General features: G+C 46.8%; 1 protein-coding gene across 1 annotated transcript in view; it reads left to right on the top strand.

Moving 5' to 3' along the window:
• The window catches only part of ATG9A (autophagy related 9A), a 52,091-nt gene extending 41,624 nt beyond the window's left edge, over positions 1-10,467 (top strand). Inside the window, exons 13-17 of the mRNA XM_068245968.1 lie at positions 3,139-3,305; positions 3,597-3,708; positions 5,328-5,535; positions 8,025-8,167; positions 9,351-10,467. Of these exons, the coding sequence (XP_068102069.1) occupies positions 3,139-3,305; positions 3,597-3,708; positions 5,328-5,535; positions 8,025-8,167; positions 9,351-9,356 (636 nt within the window). The 3' untranslated portion in view covers positions 9,357-10,467. The remainder of the gene's footprint in view (positions 1-3,138; positions 3,306-3,596; positions 3,709-5,327; positions 5,536-8,024; positions 8,168-9,350) is intronic.
• The last annotated feature ends 7,492 nt before the right edge of the window (positions 10,468-17,959 follow it).

The raw sequence follows: 17,959 nt of genomic DNA, 5'->3' as shown, positions 1-17,959 counted from the left end.
GGCCGACTTCTTGAGCAGAAAGACCCTGGACCAGAACGAGTGGACTCTCAAGCAGGAGGTCCTTCAACAGATTACGGACTTATGGGGGTGTCCGGAGGTAGATTTATTCGCCAGGAAAGTAAATACGAAGTATCAGAAGTTTTGTTCGCTCCATCCACGAGACAAGCCTTGGGCGATAGATGCCTTCTCCATGAACTGGGGTCACCATCTGATGTATGCATTCCCCCCATTGCCTCTCATACCCAAGGTCTTGAACAAGATCATACGGGATCATGCTCGAGTGATATTGATCGCACCATTTTGGCCAAAAAGACCTTGGTTCACGTTACTACAGACTTTAACGATATCTCAGCCAATCACTCTTCCTCTCCTCCCGGACCTTCTGTCTCAGGGACCTGTGTTTCACCAGAATCTACATCTACTTCATCTAACAGCATGGAACCTGAGTGGAAATTGTTAAAGGCAAAGGGACTCTCTGATGGATTGGCGGAAACTCTAATCCAGAGTAGAAAGAAGGTGACTCGTCAGATTTATCAAAAGGCCTGGAGAGTGTTTAATGAATGGTGCAATGAGAAATCTATGCTCAATAACTCTGTCACATCCGTGCTGGAATTTTTACATGATGGTTTCCTGAAAGGACTCAGTATAAGCACCCTTAAAGTACAAACTTCTGCTTTGTCTGTATTTCTGGAGAGGAGACTGGCTCAGGAACACTTAGTGATCCGTTTCTTTGAAGCTTTAAAGAGGATTAAGCCTACTATAAAGTCTAGAGTGCCTACTTGGGACTTGAATACAGTCCTTCAGGGGCTTTGCAAAGCTCCGTTTGAACCCTTAGAACAGGCATCAGACAAGATGGTAACCCTTAAGACTGCGTTTCTATTAGCCATCACTACTGCTAGACGACTGGGGGAATTACAAGCTCTTTCTATCAAGGAACCATACTGTGTGATATCTGATGATCGAGTTACATTGCGGTTGGACATTGCCTTCCTTCCCAAGGTTGTATCGACATTTCATAAATCTCAGGAGCTGTATATTCCTTCTTTTTGTGCTAATCCAGCTAATGATAAAGAAAGAGAGTTGCATCACTTAGATGTAAGGAGATGTCTGCTTTATTACCTGGAAAGAACTAAATCATGGAGACAGACTGAGGCAATGGTTGTCATCTTTTCCGGAAAATCTAAAGGAAAAGGAGCGTCTAAGACCACTCTGGCTAGGTGGATAAAACAGGCTATTGCGACAGCTTATCAGATTCAAGGCAGACAGCTATCTTCACCAGTGAGAGCACATTCGACGCGAGCTGTTTCAACCTCATGGGCAGAGAGGGCTGGAGCCTCCATCGAACAGATATGCAGGGCAGCTACCTGGTCCAGCCAGAATACATTTATAAAGCACTATAGACTTAATGTGTTAGCTAACGCTGATTTATCATTTGGCAGAAAGGTTCTGCAGGCTGTGGTCCCTCCCTAAATATATATATGTATCGTGTATATCGTCTCATTAGGGGTGCTGTCTGAGCAGACGTACTGGGAAAGACCAAAATTACTTACGGTAACGTCTTTTCCAGTAGTCGCGAAGACAGCACCCCTACAACCCACCCTGGGTACAAAAATAATAATAATAATATATATATATTGTATGTATATGTGTATATATATATATATATATATATATATAGAGAGAGATATTAAAAACATTAAGCATCATTTGGTGTCCGTGTCGTTTGTATAGAACTGAAGGTAGAGTGAGAGACTATGCCTATTTATACTATTGACCGCCTGATTATGCAAATTTTTAAATCTTTTGCAGCTTCCTGTCCGTTGCTCGGAGGGAGACAAGTCTCATTAGGGGTGCGGTCTTCGCGACTACTGGAAAAGACGTTACCGTAAGTAATTTTGGTCTTTCTGTTTTAAGTTTGGCATCACTTCAGGAACACTTTAACTTTTATTAAATATTTTTGGTACTATTCCGTTAGCCGGGCGCAACCACTAGGTGGCGTTAATTACTATTCCCCCTCCAGGCCGCCATGGATAGTAGGGAAAAGAATGTAACTCTGCTGCCAGCGGTCGCTGGCGTTTTGGCGCCACCTAGTGGTTTTGCCTGGCTAACGGAAAAGAACCATACTTTAATAAAAGATCTCAGGTTTACTTTAAATGTACCTGCTCCCTGAAGTGGCTGACGTACACCACTCTACTATTGTGTCATAAAGTGAGGAGAGACAGTGGCACTCTGTGGCGTGCTACCTCGTAAAATAAAGTACAGGTCTTCAAGTAGAAACACGAGAGGTGGACATCCTGGTGAAATCTTCAGACTTTCGTGATCCATAAACCACATTAAAAATTCAAACTTCATTCATAAACAATGAGGGCTCAAACCTCACAGTGATGATGAGAGTGCCAAGGCCATACATTGTACCTCCAGGGGTATATGAAATGTGTGCTGGTAATGTTGGTACCAAAGTAAGTAAATGGTTTAAGCATAATAGGCAGAAAACGTCTGCAAGGGTCCACTTGCATCTGCTGGTTTCTGCCGTGTTGCGGAATGGATGCGTTTTCTTTGCACACAAACCTTTAAATGCAGAAGATGAACATGTTATGGACAGATACTGAAGTTGGCCGCTTTCGGATCTGGCCAGCCCTCCCCACTTTCCGCTTCCCTTTTCCCTGCTGTAAGATGCCAACTCTTAATTGAGGGGGGGGGGGGCAGTGGTGGGATGCTAGAGAGACAATCAGTAGAAAGTCAAATTCAGAGGGGGGAGACACATGGCGTAGCCGAGGGAAGGTGGACTGGTAAAGCAGCGGACTGGTATAGCAATTAAGTCACCGTTGTTCCCTTCTGGTCTTCACCCTACACCTTCACCGCTCCTTGGTCTCAGATGGCCTGACTACCGCTACAGGATAGGCATCTTTGGGACTTGGCCGGCCGGGTTCTGCCATTTCCCACTCTGGCCGACCAAAGTCCGAAGACGTAAGTCCATATGATGTGGTTTGTACATTCCACGTCTCGCATTGGCCAGCCAGATCCTGACCTGAAGTGGACAGAATTCAGGTTCTTCAGGAAATCAGTGATGAAACATTGCATAGTCTACCTATTATGAGTTTTCTTTGTGTAAAAAGTCTCCTTTTTGTCTTCCATCAGCCTCAAAGCCTTATGGCGAATGTGTTTACTGGAATGTCTCCGGGAGGGATCCCACCCCGCTCTGACGTCCTCTGCTCACCACACGTGTCTGCCGTGTCCGAGGTGGCTTCTGCCCTCCGCTCCTTGTCCCCACAGCAGTCTTGTCATACAGCGCCCAACCACAGCGGGTGAGGAGGCAATGTGTAATAATGGACTTCTGCCCTCTGCCCTTGTCCCCACAGCAGTCATGTCATACAGCTCTTAGATTAAGTCACAGAGGACGTAGATATACTGTAGTGGTGGATAAAGTGGATAATATCGCTGTGATATGATTAACCGTTAGCTACGTGTGTAAAGGATGCCTAATCTGCTATATAGTTAGTGCCCTGCTCTCTGCTCGTGTTTGGGGTAAGCTATATGCCTTGCTGCATTTCATGGAGATGTAAGTAAGCTCATATGAATGTAATCCTTTTCCTTAGGTTGCTGGGAGGAAGCTTTGGCAGCAGTTTGTGGGAGGGTCCCATGAACAGCGGACCCCTGTCTGAGTACGCCTCCATGGAGATGAGCCTACATGCCTTGTACATGCATGAAGTAAGTATGTGCTTCACATTTACAGCTCCTCTACCGCAGCGGCTGGAGGTGAAAGTTTACGCCATACAAACCAAGCTTAATAAATGCACAGAATATATGCATAACTCTTGTAGAACAGGTGCAAGTGGGGAGTGGTAAATGCACAGAATATGTGCATAACTCTTGTAGAACAGGTGGGGAGTGGTAGGTGAAACAATGGGGTATTGAAACAGTAGTGGAAAAGGGAGCCTGAGATGGTGTGTATGGGCCAATGTTTACATACCTGGTGCTACCTCCAGCACCAGAAGCTGTTTGGAGTCCATCGCCGCCATCCCCGTCCGTTCCATTCCCTTAGAACCATTCCCGGTAGACTGGTCATTCGCTGCCAATCATGCTATTTTTGCGCATGCACCCCGTTACGCTCAAGTCTCTGGGAGTGTTCTGTCACTCCTGGGCATGGGAGCGCGATGGGTGCGCACGCAGTGTTAAGGAGACTTGCCCTAGGGGCTGCAGCTCTGGCGCTTTGAGTCCGCCAGGAGAAAATATAAATGTTCTGTGTCTGGCCTAGGTTTAGAGGGGAAAAGCAAGGGAAAAAATATATATACTAAACCTGGTACGTCCAAGTTCCAGTAGCGTCTTGTAGATGTTCTTCTACAATTATTGTGTCCCCATTTATCCTTCTTTGCTCCCCGTTTGTGCACTTCTATTCCCGTTTCCTCCTCTGTTCCCTCCCATGTCCCCTCCCTGTGCTTAAATGTAAGTAGCAGCAGCCCTGGCTTCGGAGGAGGACACAAGGGGACAATACAAGTAGTCCCGACATCTTGGCGGGTTAACGGTTCATATCAGTGGATGTTCTTAAAGAGACTGTAACAAAATTTTCAGCCTTATTTCTTCTATCCTATAAGTCCCTATACCTGTTCTAGTGTGGTCTGGATTACTGCAGCCTTTTCTAGTTGCACTGTCTCTGTAATATATCTAATCTTCTTTTCTTTGTCAAGCTTTGTCGACTCAGGGAGGAATGGGCTGCCTCTGTTGTAATGAATACAAGTTATGCACGCCCCCTGCAGGCTCTGTGTGCTTTGTTTACACTTCACTCTCTGCTCTCAGTTTCAGCTTTTCTGTGATCCATTTTGTGAGGCTGAGGGGGGAGGGAGCTGCCTGTCACATGCTAAGAAGCTGTGAGAATCCCAGACTGTATATATATGTGTATGTATGTATGTATGTATATGTGTATATATATATATATATATATATATATATATATATATATATATATATATATATATATATATATATATATACACATATATATATATACGATCGATTAAATGCCAGGATCATGGCGGGGGGAGGCGGAAACAGCAAAGAGGGATCCAGGAGATCACAGTGACTTGATTGGTATGTTTTTTTATTGTACAAATCGGACAGTACAGATTCTCTTTAAGTCGGGGACTCCCTTTATTTAGCATATAAGACGCAGGAACCTTTTATCCCCATTTTTGGGGGGAGAAAAAGTGCATCTTATATGCTGGAAAATACTGAATGCTTGTTCTAGTTGAGTGATTTAGAAAATAGACACTAACATTTACAGAAACTAATAATGAGTGTACTGTATTCTGTTGTGTGCCCCCATCTGACAGTTGCATCAGCAGCACACCCGTATGGCACCCGGCCGGCACATATGGCACAGACAGGAGAGTGATGACAGCGGAGATAGCGGGCCAGGGGATGGGCTGATTAACACTACATCCAACATTCCATCCTCTGCCAGCTGCCCCTCCCCCGGAGAACTGCTGCAGGAGGACAGGATGCAGCCTATCAGCACTCACAGGTTCAGCGCCAGCACCGGTAAGTGGCATTCTACAGATCCATCTAGGTGAACTTCAGTTGTGTTTCTTTTAGGTAGGCCTACGGTATGTTCTTTTGAAATCGATTAGAGGTCAGATTTACAAAACTATGAAACAAAATTACATTTTTTCTCTTCAACATTAAACAAAGCAAAAAAATGAATAGTGGTTAATGTCATTCCAAGGCATTATGATTATTTCCAGATTAAGGCCCGGTTCACACTTGCGGTGGCCCTCCGGAATCGCCGTGCCGGAGCCGCACCGCCTGCAGAACGGACGGAACGGACGCACGGCATAGCAATTAAAGCCTATGCGTCCGTTCACATGGGTCCGTTCTGCAGAACCGGAGCCGGACCGGATCCGGGCCGGATCCGGACTCCGGCCTCCGTTCCAACATGCGCTATTTTTTCATCCGGCCCCTCCGGCAGCCGTATCCGGGGCGGAGCCGGACTGCACCATCCGGCCAATACAAACAAATGGGAACCGGAGGCCGCACAACACACTGGCTGAGAAATCCGGATGTTCTACCCCACTTCCTATGCGGATTTTTGCGGCGATATTGGCTGGGGACACATGGGCAAGCATTTTGGAGTGGAGCAGCACGAGCTGGAGGTGTTGGCAGGATGTTGGCAGCATGTCGGAGGTGGAGGTGAGTGCTAAACAGCAGAGGGCCTGATTCCACAGGTCCCCCTTCTGCTGACCTCCCAGACCCCAACATTTTATTTTTTTTTTACGTTAACTTTGCCAAACGGATCCGGATCGCATCCTGATTACCACCTGATGCAACCTGACCGGATCCGGATCGGATCCGGATCAGAACCGTACGGTTCCGATCCGGATCCGGTCAGGTCATCCGGTCCGTTTGGCAAACAACCGCTAATGTGAACCGGGCCTTAGGGTCTAAAAGCCGTGAACATTTTACACAAGCTTTTAGATCCTAAAAGCAGCTTTTAGACAATAAAAACAAGAAAAAAAGCATACAGCGATCTGCAGCTGCCCCTGCATATAACTCACTCAGGCGCGGGATTACCACTCTGAGCTATGGACCTCCATCCCGAGCCTGACTCGGGATTACCGCTAAGGAGGTAAAAGGTGCCAATACATCTAGCGATCTATGGGCAGATCGATGAAGAGACAGATCTTTAGCTGCTCATATACCACAGACTGATTCCCGATCGATTTCAGCATCTCGGGAATCGGCCAAATGACGACTTCTGGCTGCTGTCCTCCCCAAAGGTTAATGTGTCCCTCCCTCCCGGTGCCTTTGCATTCAAATCTCACCTGTTCCAGCTACCACGACTGTCCAGCAGCTCCTGGTCTCGTCCGCTGCTTCCCCGTGAGCGCCCTGTGTGGTTGCTGCATATATCACATGACTCGCGTCACGTCACACACATGCACTTGGAGGCGGAGAATAAGGAACGAGACTGGGAGCAACTAGACAGCCGCGGCAGCTGGAGCAGGGGAGATCTGAATGCACAGGCAACAGGGAGGCACATTTACATTTGGGGGACAGCGGCCAAGGGTTCCCTCATTTTCATCAGTCGCTGTGATACTACCAAATCACACGCCATTACGCACCACATCGGCCCAATATTTCCCAGCATGTACTATCCATACATTGGACCGATTTTCGGCTGATATCTGCTGAATCGTCGATCAGGCATGCTTGTTGCGGTCAAATCAATAATCTCCAACACATCTGATTTCCAATCGTTTTTCTGATCAATTTTTGTAGAGAAGAGATCCAAAAATCAGAAAAAACGATTGAAAATCATATCGGACCTGCTGGAAATAATCGATTTAACCATCAATCTGATGGGAAATGCATGGACTCCGTGGTGTGGAAGCACAGCTATGACCCCTCCTGCCCCATTCTGTTCTTTTCTCCTCCCGTCATGTCTTTATACCAAGGCCACTGTAGGATGGTAAGGGAGGAGGGAGTTGGTAGTTGGGTTCATTCTCATGTGACTATGAGGACTCACTGGGGCTCTGTAGAGCTCCATTCCTGACAGAAGGGAGACTGCATAGTGTGCAAGGCCGGGTTTACACTTTTCAGCTTCAGGCCAACTTTCTTGTTGCTCCCAATCCATGGACAATATTGCCCTTCCATGTGCAACCCCTCTTTCTGTGTGCATTTTTACTCTTCCATGTTAAGCCGCCTCTTGGGCAGCAACCGCCCAAAGCCCGGGCCTGTGTGGCGTTACAGAAAACCGGCCCTGATAGTGTGCAGAGACTAGAGATGGACGGTGAGATGTATAGTTATGCAATAGTTCTAGCCTTCATGCACATTTCATGCATATCCAATGCAGCTTGGAATTAGGCTAATTAAACGAACTTCCTGTTGATTTTGACTGGCCTATTTCCAAGCTGTTATGGCATCAGCATCCTATTTGCCGTCTCTGCTGTGACTTATTGAACACATAAAACTGTTTGTAGTGCTTATGCTGTTTCAGAACAAGCCTAGTATGAGCTGGAAATGCTTTTTTGCAGATTTTGGAGCCATGCAGAGAGCCCCGACTAACGTAGCGAGACAGCCAATGGGAGGGTGGAGCGAGGATGCACAGAATGCCAAGCACCCGGAACCGGTGCCAGAGGAGAGCTCTGAAGACGAAATGCCACCCCAGACTCACAAGGTAACGTGTCACCTGACTCACATCTCTGTCTGATGTTATTTATCGATTTAAACCAAACCTGAAGCGAAAAAAACTTTCTGATATAATGAAATGTATGTGTAGTACAAATAATAAATAGAACATAAGTAGTAAAGAAAAGAGTCTCATATTTTTAGTTTGAGTTATAAATATATATATTTTTTTTTTTTTACAACATTGAATTATTATTCTATCACAGTTGTAGTTTTAAAGGAGTCATCAATCACTTTTTGCTGCCCCATGAAATACTTACCTGGGGCTACCTCAAGCCCCTTGCAGCCGCTCGCAGCCGCTGGCCCGGGGTCCCCGATGGTGCAGCGGCCGACCTCCTCTACTGTGCCTGCACGAGCGCAGCTGTCAATCAAGTTGACGTCCGCAGTGTACTACGTACACCGCGGAGAACGTTGACTTGATTGACAGTTCGGTAAAATAATTTAGGTCTGTAAAATACTGTATTCGGTATTTTACATCTTTTTTTTAAATCTTTTTTAAATCTTTTTTTTCCAGTAGAAGTTCGGTAATTGACCAAGAAAACGTATTTCAATTCACTAAGCCCTGCTTGGTAAGTCACACTTACCAGCTGTGGAGCAGGACAGGCAGGAAGCTGTGAGTCTTCCCACAAGTGGTTTCTGGGTTTTTTGTCCAGTGCATCCCTGCCATCCCTTTAGATGTGCTGCAGCCACCAGAGGGAACTCTTCAGTATACAGGTATATAGATCTGCACATCTAAAGGGATACAGAAAAGCCCTTTTAAATTTCTCCTGCTCTGCCATTCTGAAGTCCTGCCCTCCAGAGTATTGGATTAAATGGGGTGAGAAGCAGGGCTGTGTAGCTCTCCCTATTGGCTGTCTGCTCTATCTGTCGGCATCTGAGAGGGTGAGTTACCGGCTGGTCAGGTTACCGGCTGAAGGTAAATACCAAAAACTTTTACTTGAGTTACCGAATGTGTAAATCTTTGTGAATTGCAATTTATTTACATTTCTTGAGGTATTTCCCACACAAGTCGGTAATCTTACTTTTCAGTGTGGTAATAGGTTTAGAGAATTGGCATTTGGCGAGGTGATTGGTAAAATCATCTGTTTTCTGCATTACCGAATGCGCTAATGCTTAGTGAATTGAGACCATTATTATATCCTCCATAACTGATCACTGTTCTTCCTCTGCAGGTCTGAAGATTCAGCTGTTGACCAGGAAATAGCAGAAGACAAAGTGTGTGTGCGCGCTGGTGTGTGCGCGCTGGTGTGTGCGCACGTAGCAGTGCGTCCCAGGAGTGTGTGTGTGAGATGGCAGCAGTGTACCCCATGAGAGTGTATGTGCGCACGCAGTGAGTGTGTATGCGCGCATAGCGGTGTGCAGAGTGTGTGTGCGCATGAAGTGTTGTGCCCCATCTGTATATACAACTAGCTAGGAACCCAGTCTAGCCTGTGTGTTCTGATCTACGCACTGCAAGGGAAGGTGTGTACAGCTCTGTACAGAGACAGAATCCATTATACTTACAGCCTTGCTGCTTCCTCTCCATACGTGTGTGACACCGGGACTCTTTATCTTAAATCTGGGCAACTTGGGTCACTTCAATGGTATGTTGGGAATTGTAGTTCCTTAAAGGACACCACCAGTCTAGTGCTAGTGACACTGTAGAAACATGCATACATAGGAACTTTCTAGGAAAGATCTGTGAATAATGCATGTAACACTTCTGGTCCTGTATGTATAATTGTGACTTCAGAGAACTCTGCACTGGGTTGTTTTGGCTCCAGAGCTGTCAGCACACTGCAATGTATTGTGGGCTAAAGGTGACCATTAGTTTTCCCCCATCCCAGCCATAAGTATCTCCCCCCTCCTCAAAATGAAAATTCTTCTCAATCTACCCAAAAAATAGACTTGCTCTTTATGTCCCAGCAATCCGCTCTCTAATGTGCCCCCCATCTCGCCCCCAACATAAAAGATTATTCCCTGTGTCTTAAAGGGAACCTAAATCGACGTGTAAAAAAACGTTACCTGCGGCTTCTACCAGCACCCTGCAGCCGCTCTGTGCCCGTGCCAGCGCTGAACGATCCTCCGGTCCCCTGCTGCTCCTCAGTTTCAATTCTGATGACCCAGCCAGTTGATGGCCACTGCGCGGCCCTGGCCACGTGTGTCTTCTATCACGCTCCCATTGCCAGGAGCTTGTTGCGCATGCGCAGTGCGAGAAAATCTCTACTACGCATGTGCAGGATGCCTGATCGAGGACGCGTGCAGCCAGGGCTGCGTAGGCACAGTGGCCATCAACTGGTTGGGTCATCAGGATTGAAACTGAGCCGCAGCAGGGGACCGGAGGATCTTTGAGTGACGGCGCGGGCACAGGGCGGCTGCAGGGGGTCGGCATAAACTTTTTACACATCGGTTTAGGTTCCTCTGTACACACGCTAGATAAAATTCGGCTCACACAAAGGAGCAGCATCACTCAAATGACACTACCAGGAAAAAAAGAAATGACAAATAATTGATACAATGTTGTCCACACGCACCAATATTCTAAACAATTATGGCGTTCAAAAACTGGGCACACAAGTGGAAAGTGACATGACGTGCTAATGGGCTGGAACCATGTCATTTGAACAACTTGTACACACCTGGCCAATTGCACGATATCTGCCCAATAATCGTCTGAGTTGATCCGACAGGTCAGGCAGAATAACCAATATCGGTCACTCGTCATTATCGTTTTAGCTACGTTGTCTAAAACGGTGAAAGCTGTAGTTCTCAGACATTTCAAATGACTTTTATCTAATGTGTGTACAAGACTTTAGCAAGCCACTCTATAACATAACCTTCCTCCAAAAATAAGCCCTCTCTATATCCCAGCAACTTTACCCACCCCAGAACCTGACCTTCATTTCACCCTAACCCCAGAACATGCTCACTTAAAGGACAACTGTAACTTGAGGGATATGGAGGCTGCCATATTTATTTGCTTATACCAGTTGCCTGGCTATCCTGATGATCATCTCATCTGCCTCTAATGCTTTTAGCGATAGACCCTGAACAAGCATGCAGCAGGTCAGATGTTTCTGCCGTTATTGTCAGATCTGACAAGATTAGCTGCATGCTTGTTTCTGGTGTTATTCAGACACTACTGCAGCCAAATAGATTAGCAAGGTTGCCAGGCAACTGGCATTGTTTAAAAGGAAATAAATATGGCAGCCTCCATATTCTTCTCACTTCAGTTGTCCTTTAATATAGAAGCCTAGTGCCGAGAGCAACCAAAGCCTCGCTGCACTCTGACTCTGTGTCACTTCTGTCCTCCTGTCTGTTGCCCCTCCTCCTGTCTGTTGCCCCTCCTCCTGTCTGTTACCCCTCCTCCTGTCTGTTGCCCCTCCACCTGTCTGTTGCCTCTCCTCCTGTATGTTTCCCCTCCACCTGTCTGTTGCCCCTCCTCCTGTCTGTTGCCCCTCCTCCTGTCTGTTACCCCTCCTCCTGTCTGTTGCCCCTCCACCTGTCTGTTGCCTCTCCTCCTGTATGTTTCCCCTCCACCTGTCTGTTGCCCCTCCTCCTGTCTGTTGCCCCTCCTCCTGTCACCACACCAATGATGAACACTTTAAGCTCTTTACCTGCCACTATGCCATTCAATTCCTTTGTATCTGTCAGTTGCAAAGTAGCCACTCCTATTGCAAGCCTGATTTCAGCTGGTTGGTGGTAACTCAATATAAAGATAATGCCACTTATAAATACAGATTAATGATGTGGCTTTTAAGGGAATCTGTAAAGGGAAGTTAATAGTTGTAAAGGGAAGTTAATAGTTGTGATTATATTTTTGCCTTATGAGCAGCGGAATGCTGATGCTATTTATATATTAAAGGGAACCTGAAGTGAGAGGAATATGGAGGCTGCCATATTGATTTCCTTTTAAAGTGTACCTGAGATGTCCTCAATATGTGTATTTATACTTACCTGGGGCTTGGGGTCCCTCCCTGTCCTCTCCGGCTGCTCCGTTGCCTTGTAATCTCCTCTGGTAATCTGTCCAGTTGTGTGCTTCTGCGCATGCACTCCCCCGCCGCACGTGTGGCCGAGCGTGCGCAGAAGGGCACAGCTGGACAGATAACCAGAGGAGATTACAAGGCAACGGAGCGGACAGGGAGGGACCCCAAGCCCCAGGTAAGCATAAATACACACATTGAGGACATCTCAGGTACACTTTATACATTACCAGTTGCCTGGCAACCCTGGTGATCTTTCTGCCATCAGTAGCGTCTGAATCACACACCTGAAACAAGCATGCAGCTACTCCAGTCAGACTTCAGTCAGAAACCCCTGACCTGTTGAATGCTTGTTCAGGGTCTATGGCTAAAAGCATTAGGCAGAGGATTAGCAGGACAGCCAGGCAACTGGTATTACTTAAAAGGAAATAAATATGGCAGCCTCCATATACCTCCCACTTCAGAGGCTTGATTCACTAAACCGTGATAACTCAAATATCACACCTTATCAAAGATATCACACCTTATCAAAGATATCACACCTTATCAGAGTAGCATAGCGAGCGCTACACACCCGCAGGGGCTCAGGGCAGGACTAGTGCCATTGCCAATTAGCAGGCATAAGTTTGTAGTGCTCGCTGTGCTACTCTGATAAGGCGTGTTAACTTTGATAAGGTGTGATATCTTTGATAAGGTGTGATATCTTTTCATAATATGTGATCTTAGATAAGGTGTGATATTTGAGTTATCACGGTTTAGTCAATCAAGCCCCAGGTGTGCTTTAAAGAGACACTGAAGCGAGACTAAATCTCGCTTCAGCTCTCATATATAGCAGGGGCACGTGTGCCCCTGCTAAAACGCCGCTATCCCGCGGCTGCACGAGGGTCCCTTCACCCCCAACCCAACCCCCGCAAAAGTTGGTCGCAAAGTTGGTCGTAGAATTTGTCTTCCTGGAGGCAGGGCTAACGGCTGCAGCCCTGCCTCCAGTCGCGTCTATCAGACGCGCATCGCCGCCTTTCCCCCGCCCCTCTCAGTGAAGGAAGACAGAGGGGCGGGGGAGAGGCGGAGATACGCGCTGACAGACGCGCATGGGGCAAGGCTGCGGCGGTTAGCCCTGCCCCAACCAGGAAGCGCTCCCCTGCATTACGGAGGGGATTTGGGGGGACAGGGACCCCCGTTAAGCCGCGGGATAGCGGCGTTTTAGCAGGGGCACACGTGGCCCCTGCTATCTATGAGGTCTGAAGCGAGATCTATTCTCGCTTCAGACTCGAGTGAACAAAAAAATGAATGCACTGAACAATTAAATATATATTAGAAAAAAAATATATATATATGTATATATTATGTCTGAGGAATTAACTGTGTGTGCCGCTCTGTATCAACCAATCAAATTCTCTGTCGATTTTGAGGTCCTCCACAGGAAATAACAATTGGACTCTGCCTGATGAACATGTTATGACACAGCAGAACTCAGCTGTACTGTACAAATGAAATAAATAGAACATCCACCTGATCCAATTACATCTCCTTGTTTAGCTATTGTCCCGCTTGCTGTATGGGAATCCATATTCTGGCTTTCCTCACTAGCCAACCAGGGTTCATTATGCTCCTCCCCACTACATACACTACACGATACACACATAAACATAGGACTATGGCAGGGATTCGATTGTGAGCCCCTCTGAGGGACAGTTAAGTGACAAGACAATATACTCTGTACAGCACTGCTGAAGATGTCGGCGCTATATAAATACTAAATAATAATAAAACCTTAAAGGACTACTGTAGGAGGGTAGGGGAAAAAGAGTTAAACTTACCTGGGGCTTCTAATGTACCCCCGCAGGTGTCCTGTGCCCGCGCAGCCGCTCACCGATGCTCCAGTCCCACTGGTTCTCTTCTGGAATTTCCGACTTTAAAGTCAGAAAACCACTGCGCCTGCGCGGCCCCGCCCTCTCTCCCACTGACGTCACCAGGAGGGTACTGCGCACACGCAGGCCATGCTGGGCCTGCACAGTACACTCCTGGTGACATTAGAGGTAGTGAGGACACGGCCACACAGTCGCAGCGATTTTCCGACTTTAAAGTTGGAAATTCCAGAAGTGAACCGGAGGCGGGGCCAGAGCACCAGGGACTGGCTGCGCGGGCACATGATGTCTGCGGGGGACCATTAGAAGCCCCGGGTAAGCATGGCAGAGCCGTCAGAATTTGAATGCCGCACACCCGCACGCGAATCGGCGCTAATGTAATTTAATGGGAAAACTGCAAACGTTTTTGTCTTGACGTTTTCCATGCGTTTTCGCGTGCGTCGTCGCATAAAAACCCATGTCAATGCTTACCGGCATTGACATGGTTAAAATCGCATAGCGCAAACCGCGAGTGATTCCGCGCGAAAATCCGCATGGAAACGCGAACGAATCCGCATCCACATGCGGATTCGTTGACGCGTTTTCTGCAACAAAATCGCAACGCACAAGTGGAAGCGGGTCCGAAGAGTAGAGACAGCAGGACCCCAGTGGTGTAGTATATTAGAATGGGCTACAATACTAATACTTAGAGACTTCATACCAGGGGTGTCAAATTCAATCATGTAAGGGACTATAACCTAAAATGTAGTCTAAAGGTGGCCATACATCAGGTGACTTGGCGGCCGATCGACTATACGATTCGATTAAAAATGGTGCAGCCAAGTGCATGCCCGACCGACAATGCGACCAATTTCAGGACGAAATTGGTCGCGTAAGTCGATTGTGTGTGCTGCAACATGTAGGGCCAAATTGCTCGATTGGGTGTGCGGCAGTAACGGCGAGCAATTTCGGGACGATCGATGAACGTGACGAAACCCCCGTCGCTGTCCCCCCCCGTTGCTCCGTGCATGTTATACATTACCTGTCTGCGGCCTCCGCTTGTCCTCTGCTGCTGCAGGAGCACTGCGCTGTACATACACGCGCGCCCCACGTGGTCTCCCAGTAAGGGCGCATATGGCGTCATACACACAGCCACATTACTAGGCAACCATGTAGTGCGCGGGTATGAAAAATAGAGAGCGCCCGGAGCCAGCGGGGACAATCGGATGTCGCGGACAGGTAATGTATAACATGCACGGGGGGAAGCGTCGGGGCAGCGAGGGGGTCGGATGCGGCGTCACAAGGCTGATTCTGGATTGATTTCAGCATGAAATTGATCGGGAATTGTCCTGCAGAGTATGGGTAGCCAACAGATCTCCAATCAGATTCGATCAGAGAAAGATTTGTCCCTTGGTCGAATCTGCCCATCATCGCTAGTCTCGGGCCAAATTTTTTGAGATTTAACATTTATTGAACAGCCTCAAACTAAGTGGCGTAACTAAAGCGACCAAGAGGGGGTCTGCTACTCAAGCAAAAACATTGGTTAATTTGAAAAATCATTTTAAGAATCATTCGTGTCCCGTTGTTCACGTTACGCCGATAATGAAAGATTGGTCAGGGATCTATTGTTCGTCGACGGAGCTCCTCGATCTTATCTTTGGGTACTTAGCTTAGTACAATTGTAAAAGTGTCCTTTATCATTGCAGTTCCAGATTGGATAAATGAGAATTTGCAGATTGTGGCTGGTCGCTGTATTACAATTACCTGTGTTCTTATAGGATGAGTCCAGTCATTGTGGATTGTGTGCCTGCATAACAACATTGTGTACCACTAACCTGTCATAAGAGATGCTCTGTTTTGTATAGATATGTATATGGCATTTTTTGTACCATTGTATAATTCTAAATAAAGAATGACTTGTGTAATGTTAGTTCAGGCTGTGATCCGTCTGTTATATTATTTTTTGTCTTTAGCTTAACCACCTCCGTACCAGCAGTCTCAGACCCATTAAGGACCAGAGACTGCTGGTACAGTAAAACCTGGCGAATCGCCGTACATATCCGCCGGTCATGACGGTGTCCCATCGCCACAGGCTCCTCTCTTTGCCGTCTCTATGGTGGCAGAGCGCTGTCAGCCGGTCAGGAGCTGCTTTCAAAGGCTCCTGAAGCTGTCTATCAATGTGAGCCAACGTGATTGGCTCTCTGTGATTACGCGGTCAGAAGACAATGAAAGCAGCTCCCGACCTGCTCACAGAGCTCTGCCATCCTATAGACGGATTGCGGCGTGGAAAGAGCGGCGAGATCGGCGTACCGGCGGGGACGTGGGATACCGAAGCAGTAGAATCTACGTCCAGTCAGAGCCGCAGCACCACCTGCTGGACGTAAATGTGTGCTACTTCGGTCCGGAAGCAGTTAAAGAGTGAGATAAAAAATGTATGTATAGTGCAAAATATTAAAAACCAGGCTTTTTACTTTTCAGTTAATTTTCAGGCATGCAAGTGACAGCTTCTGTCCTTTCAGCATCTTGTTGGGAATATAGTACACATCACGGATAAGCAAATTACAGCCATAAAAGTTTTCCTGGCAGAATACAACTTCTGAGGCCAGGGGAAAGATAGAGAAGAATCAATATTTTAACTCTAGAACACTTAATAGACTGCCATTTAGCAGAGACAATAAGACATTCAATCTACTTTAATTGTTTAAATATAAAATAAAACCATGGGATATCTAAAAAAGAGACATTTTTTTAAGAGTAGGAGGATAAACACAATTGTTTATCCCATCAGTTTATTTTCACCTTGGGTTCACTTTAAAGGACACCCAAGGCGAAAATAAACTAATGAAATAAACAACTGTATCTATCTTCCTTCTCCTAAAAATGACTTTTTAAGATAATCCACGGTATTTTATGTTTAAATCTACTTTTCAAGTTTTAATTGTTTTATTGTTTTTGCTCAATGAGACATTCATTGAAGTATGCCAGAGCTAAAATCTATAAACAATTGAACCTTTTCATCTCTTTCCTGCTCTCAGAAGCCATTTTCTGCTAGGAAAGTGTTTTATAGTTTGAATTTCTTATCAGTGAGGGTCACACTGTAGTCTGACCCAGTCCTGACTCAGACAGGAACTGCCACTTACATACCTGATATTTAACTCAGGAAGAGAAAGGAAAAAAAGGAACACAGCATAGATATTTGTGTGCTAGACACTGTACATACACATGTCTATCTCATCATATCACATGTCGCCTTGGGTATCCTTTAAAGAGATCCTGAGGTGGGTTCTAAGAATCCTAATTGCACACAGAGAGCTGGGTCTGCATAGAATGCCCAGCCTCTGTTGCTATACAGTTCCCCCTGCGCTCTGCTTGCCCCCATAAATCATACGCTGTGCTAAGCGACATGCAGCGTGTCGATAGCCGGCTGTTTACATTGCCACTGTCAGTTTCGCCGCTCCCCCGCCTCCTCTATGACGCCACTCTCCGCCCGCGTCCCTTCCCTCCCTGCTGATTGGAAATGGATGCAGCCAATTTTACCACCTCCCTGTAGTATGAGTACCTACACAATCTGGTCATAGTATTCCAAATCTGTTGGCTCTCATACTACATGTATGTGGTAAAACTGGCCAATCAAAATGGATGTGTGCACCCACACTAAGTGGTTAGTACTATCACCTTCTAGCACCAGAGTCCTACGGGTTTGAATCCTGGCGGAGACACCCTCTGCCTGGAGATTGTAGGCTCTCCTATGATCTCAACACTATGGCCTCGATTCATAAAAGTGCCTGCGAGCGGGGAAAGTCGAGCGGGGAAACACCGCTGTCGGTATTTCCGCCTTCAGGGTGGTAATTCATAAAAATGTTGCCTGTTGTGACAGGCGTGCGGAGATACTCCGCTGTAGGCAGGCGTTAGGCTGTCGGGAGACATGCGGAAGCCGGAGAAGCAGGCGGAATCCCTCCGTGCGGTGTTCTCTCT

The sequence above is a fragment of the Hyperolius riggenbachi genome, chromosome 7, assembly GCF_040937935.1.
Source record: "Hyperolius riggenbachi isolate aHypRig1 chromosome 7, aHypRig1.pri, whole genome shotgun sequence".
Classification (NCBI taxonomy): domain Eukaryota; kingdom Metazoa; phylum Chordata; class Amphibia; order Anura; family Hyperoliidae; genus Hyperolius; species Hyperolius riggenbachi.
Note: the sequence above shows the minus strand (reverse complement) of the source record. Positions and strands in the feature narration are given on the sequence as shown.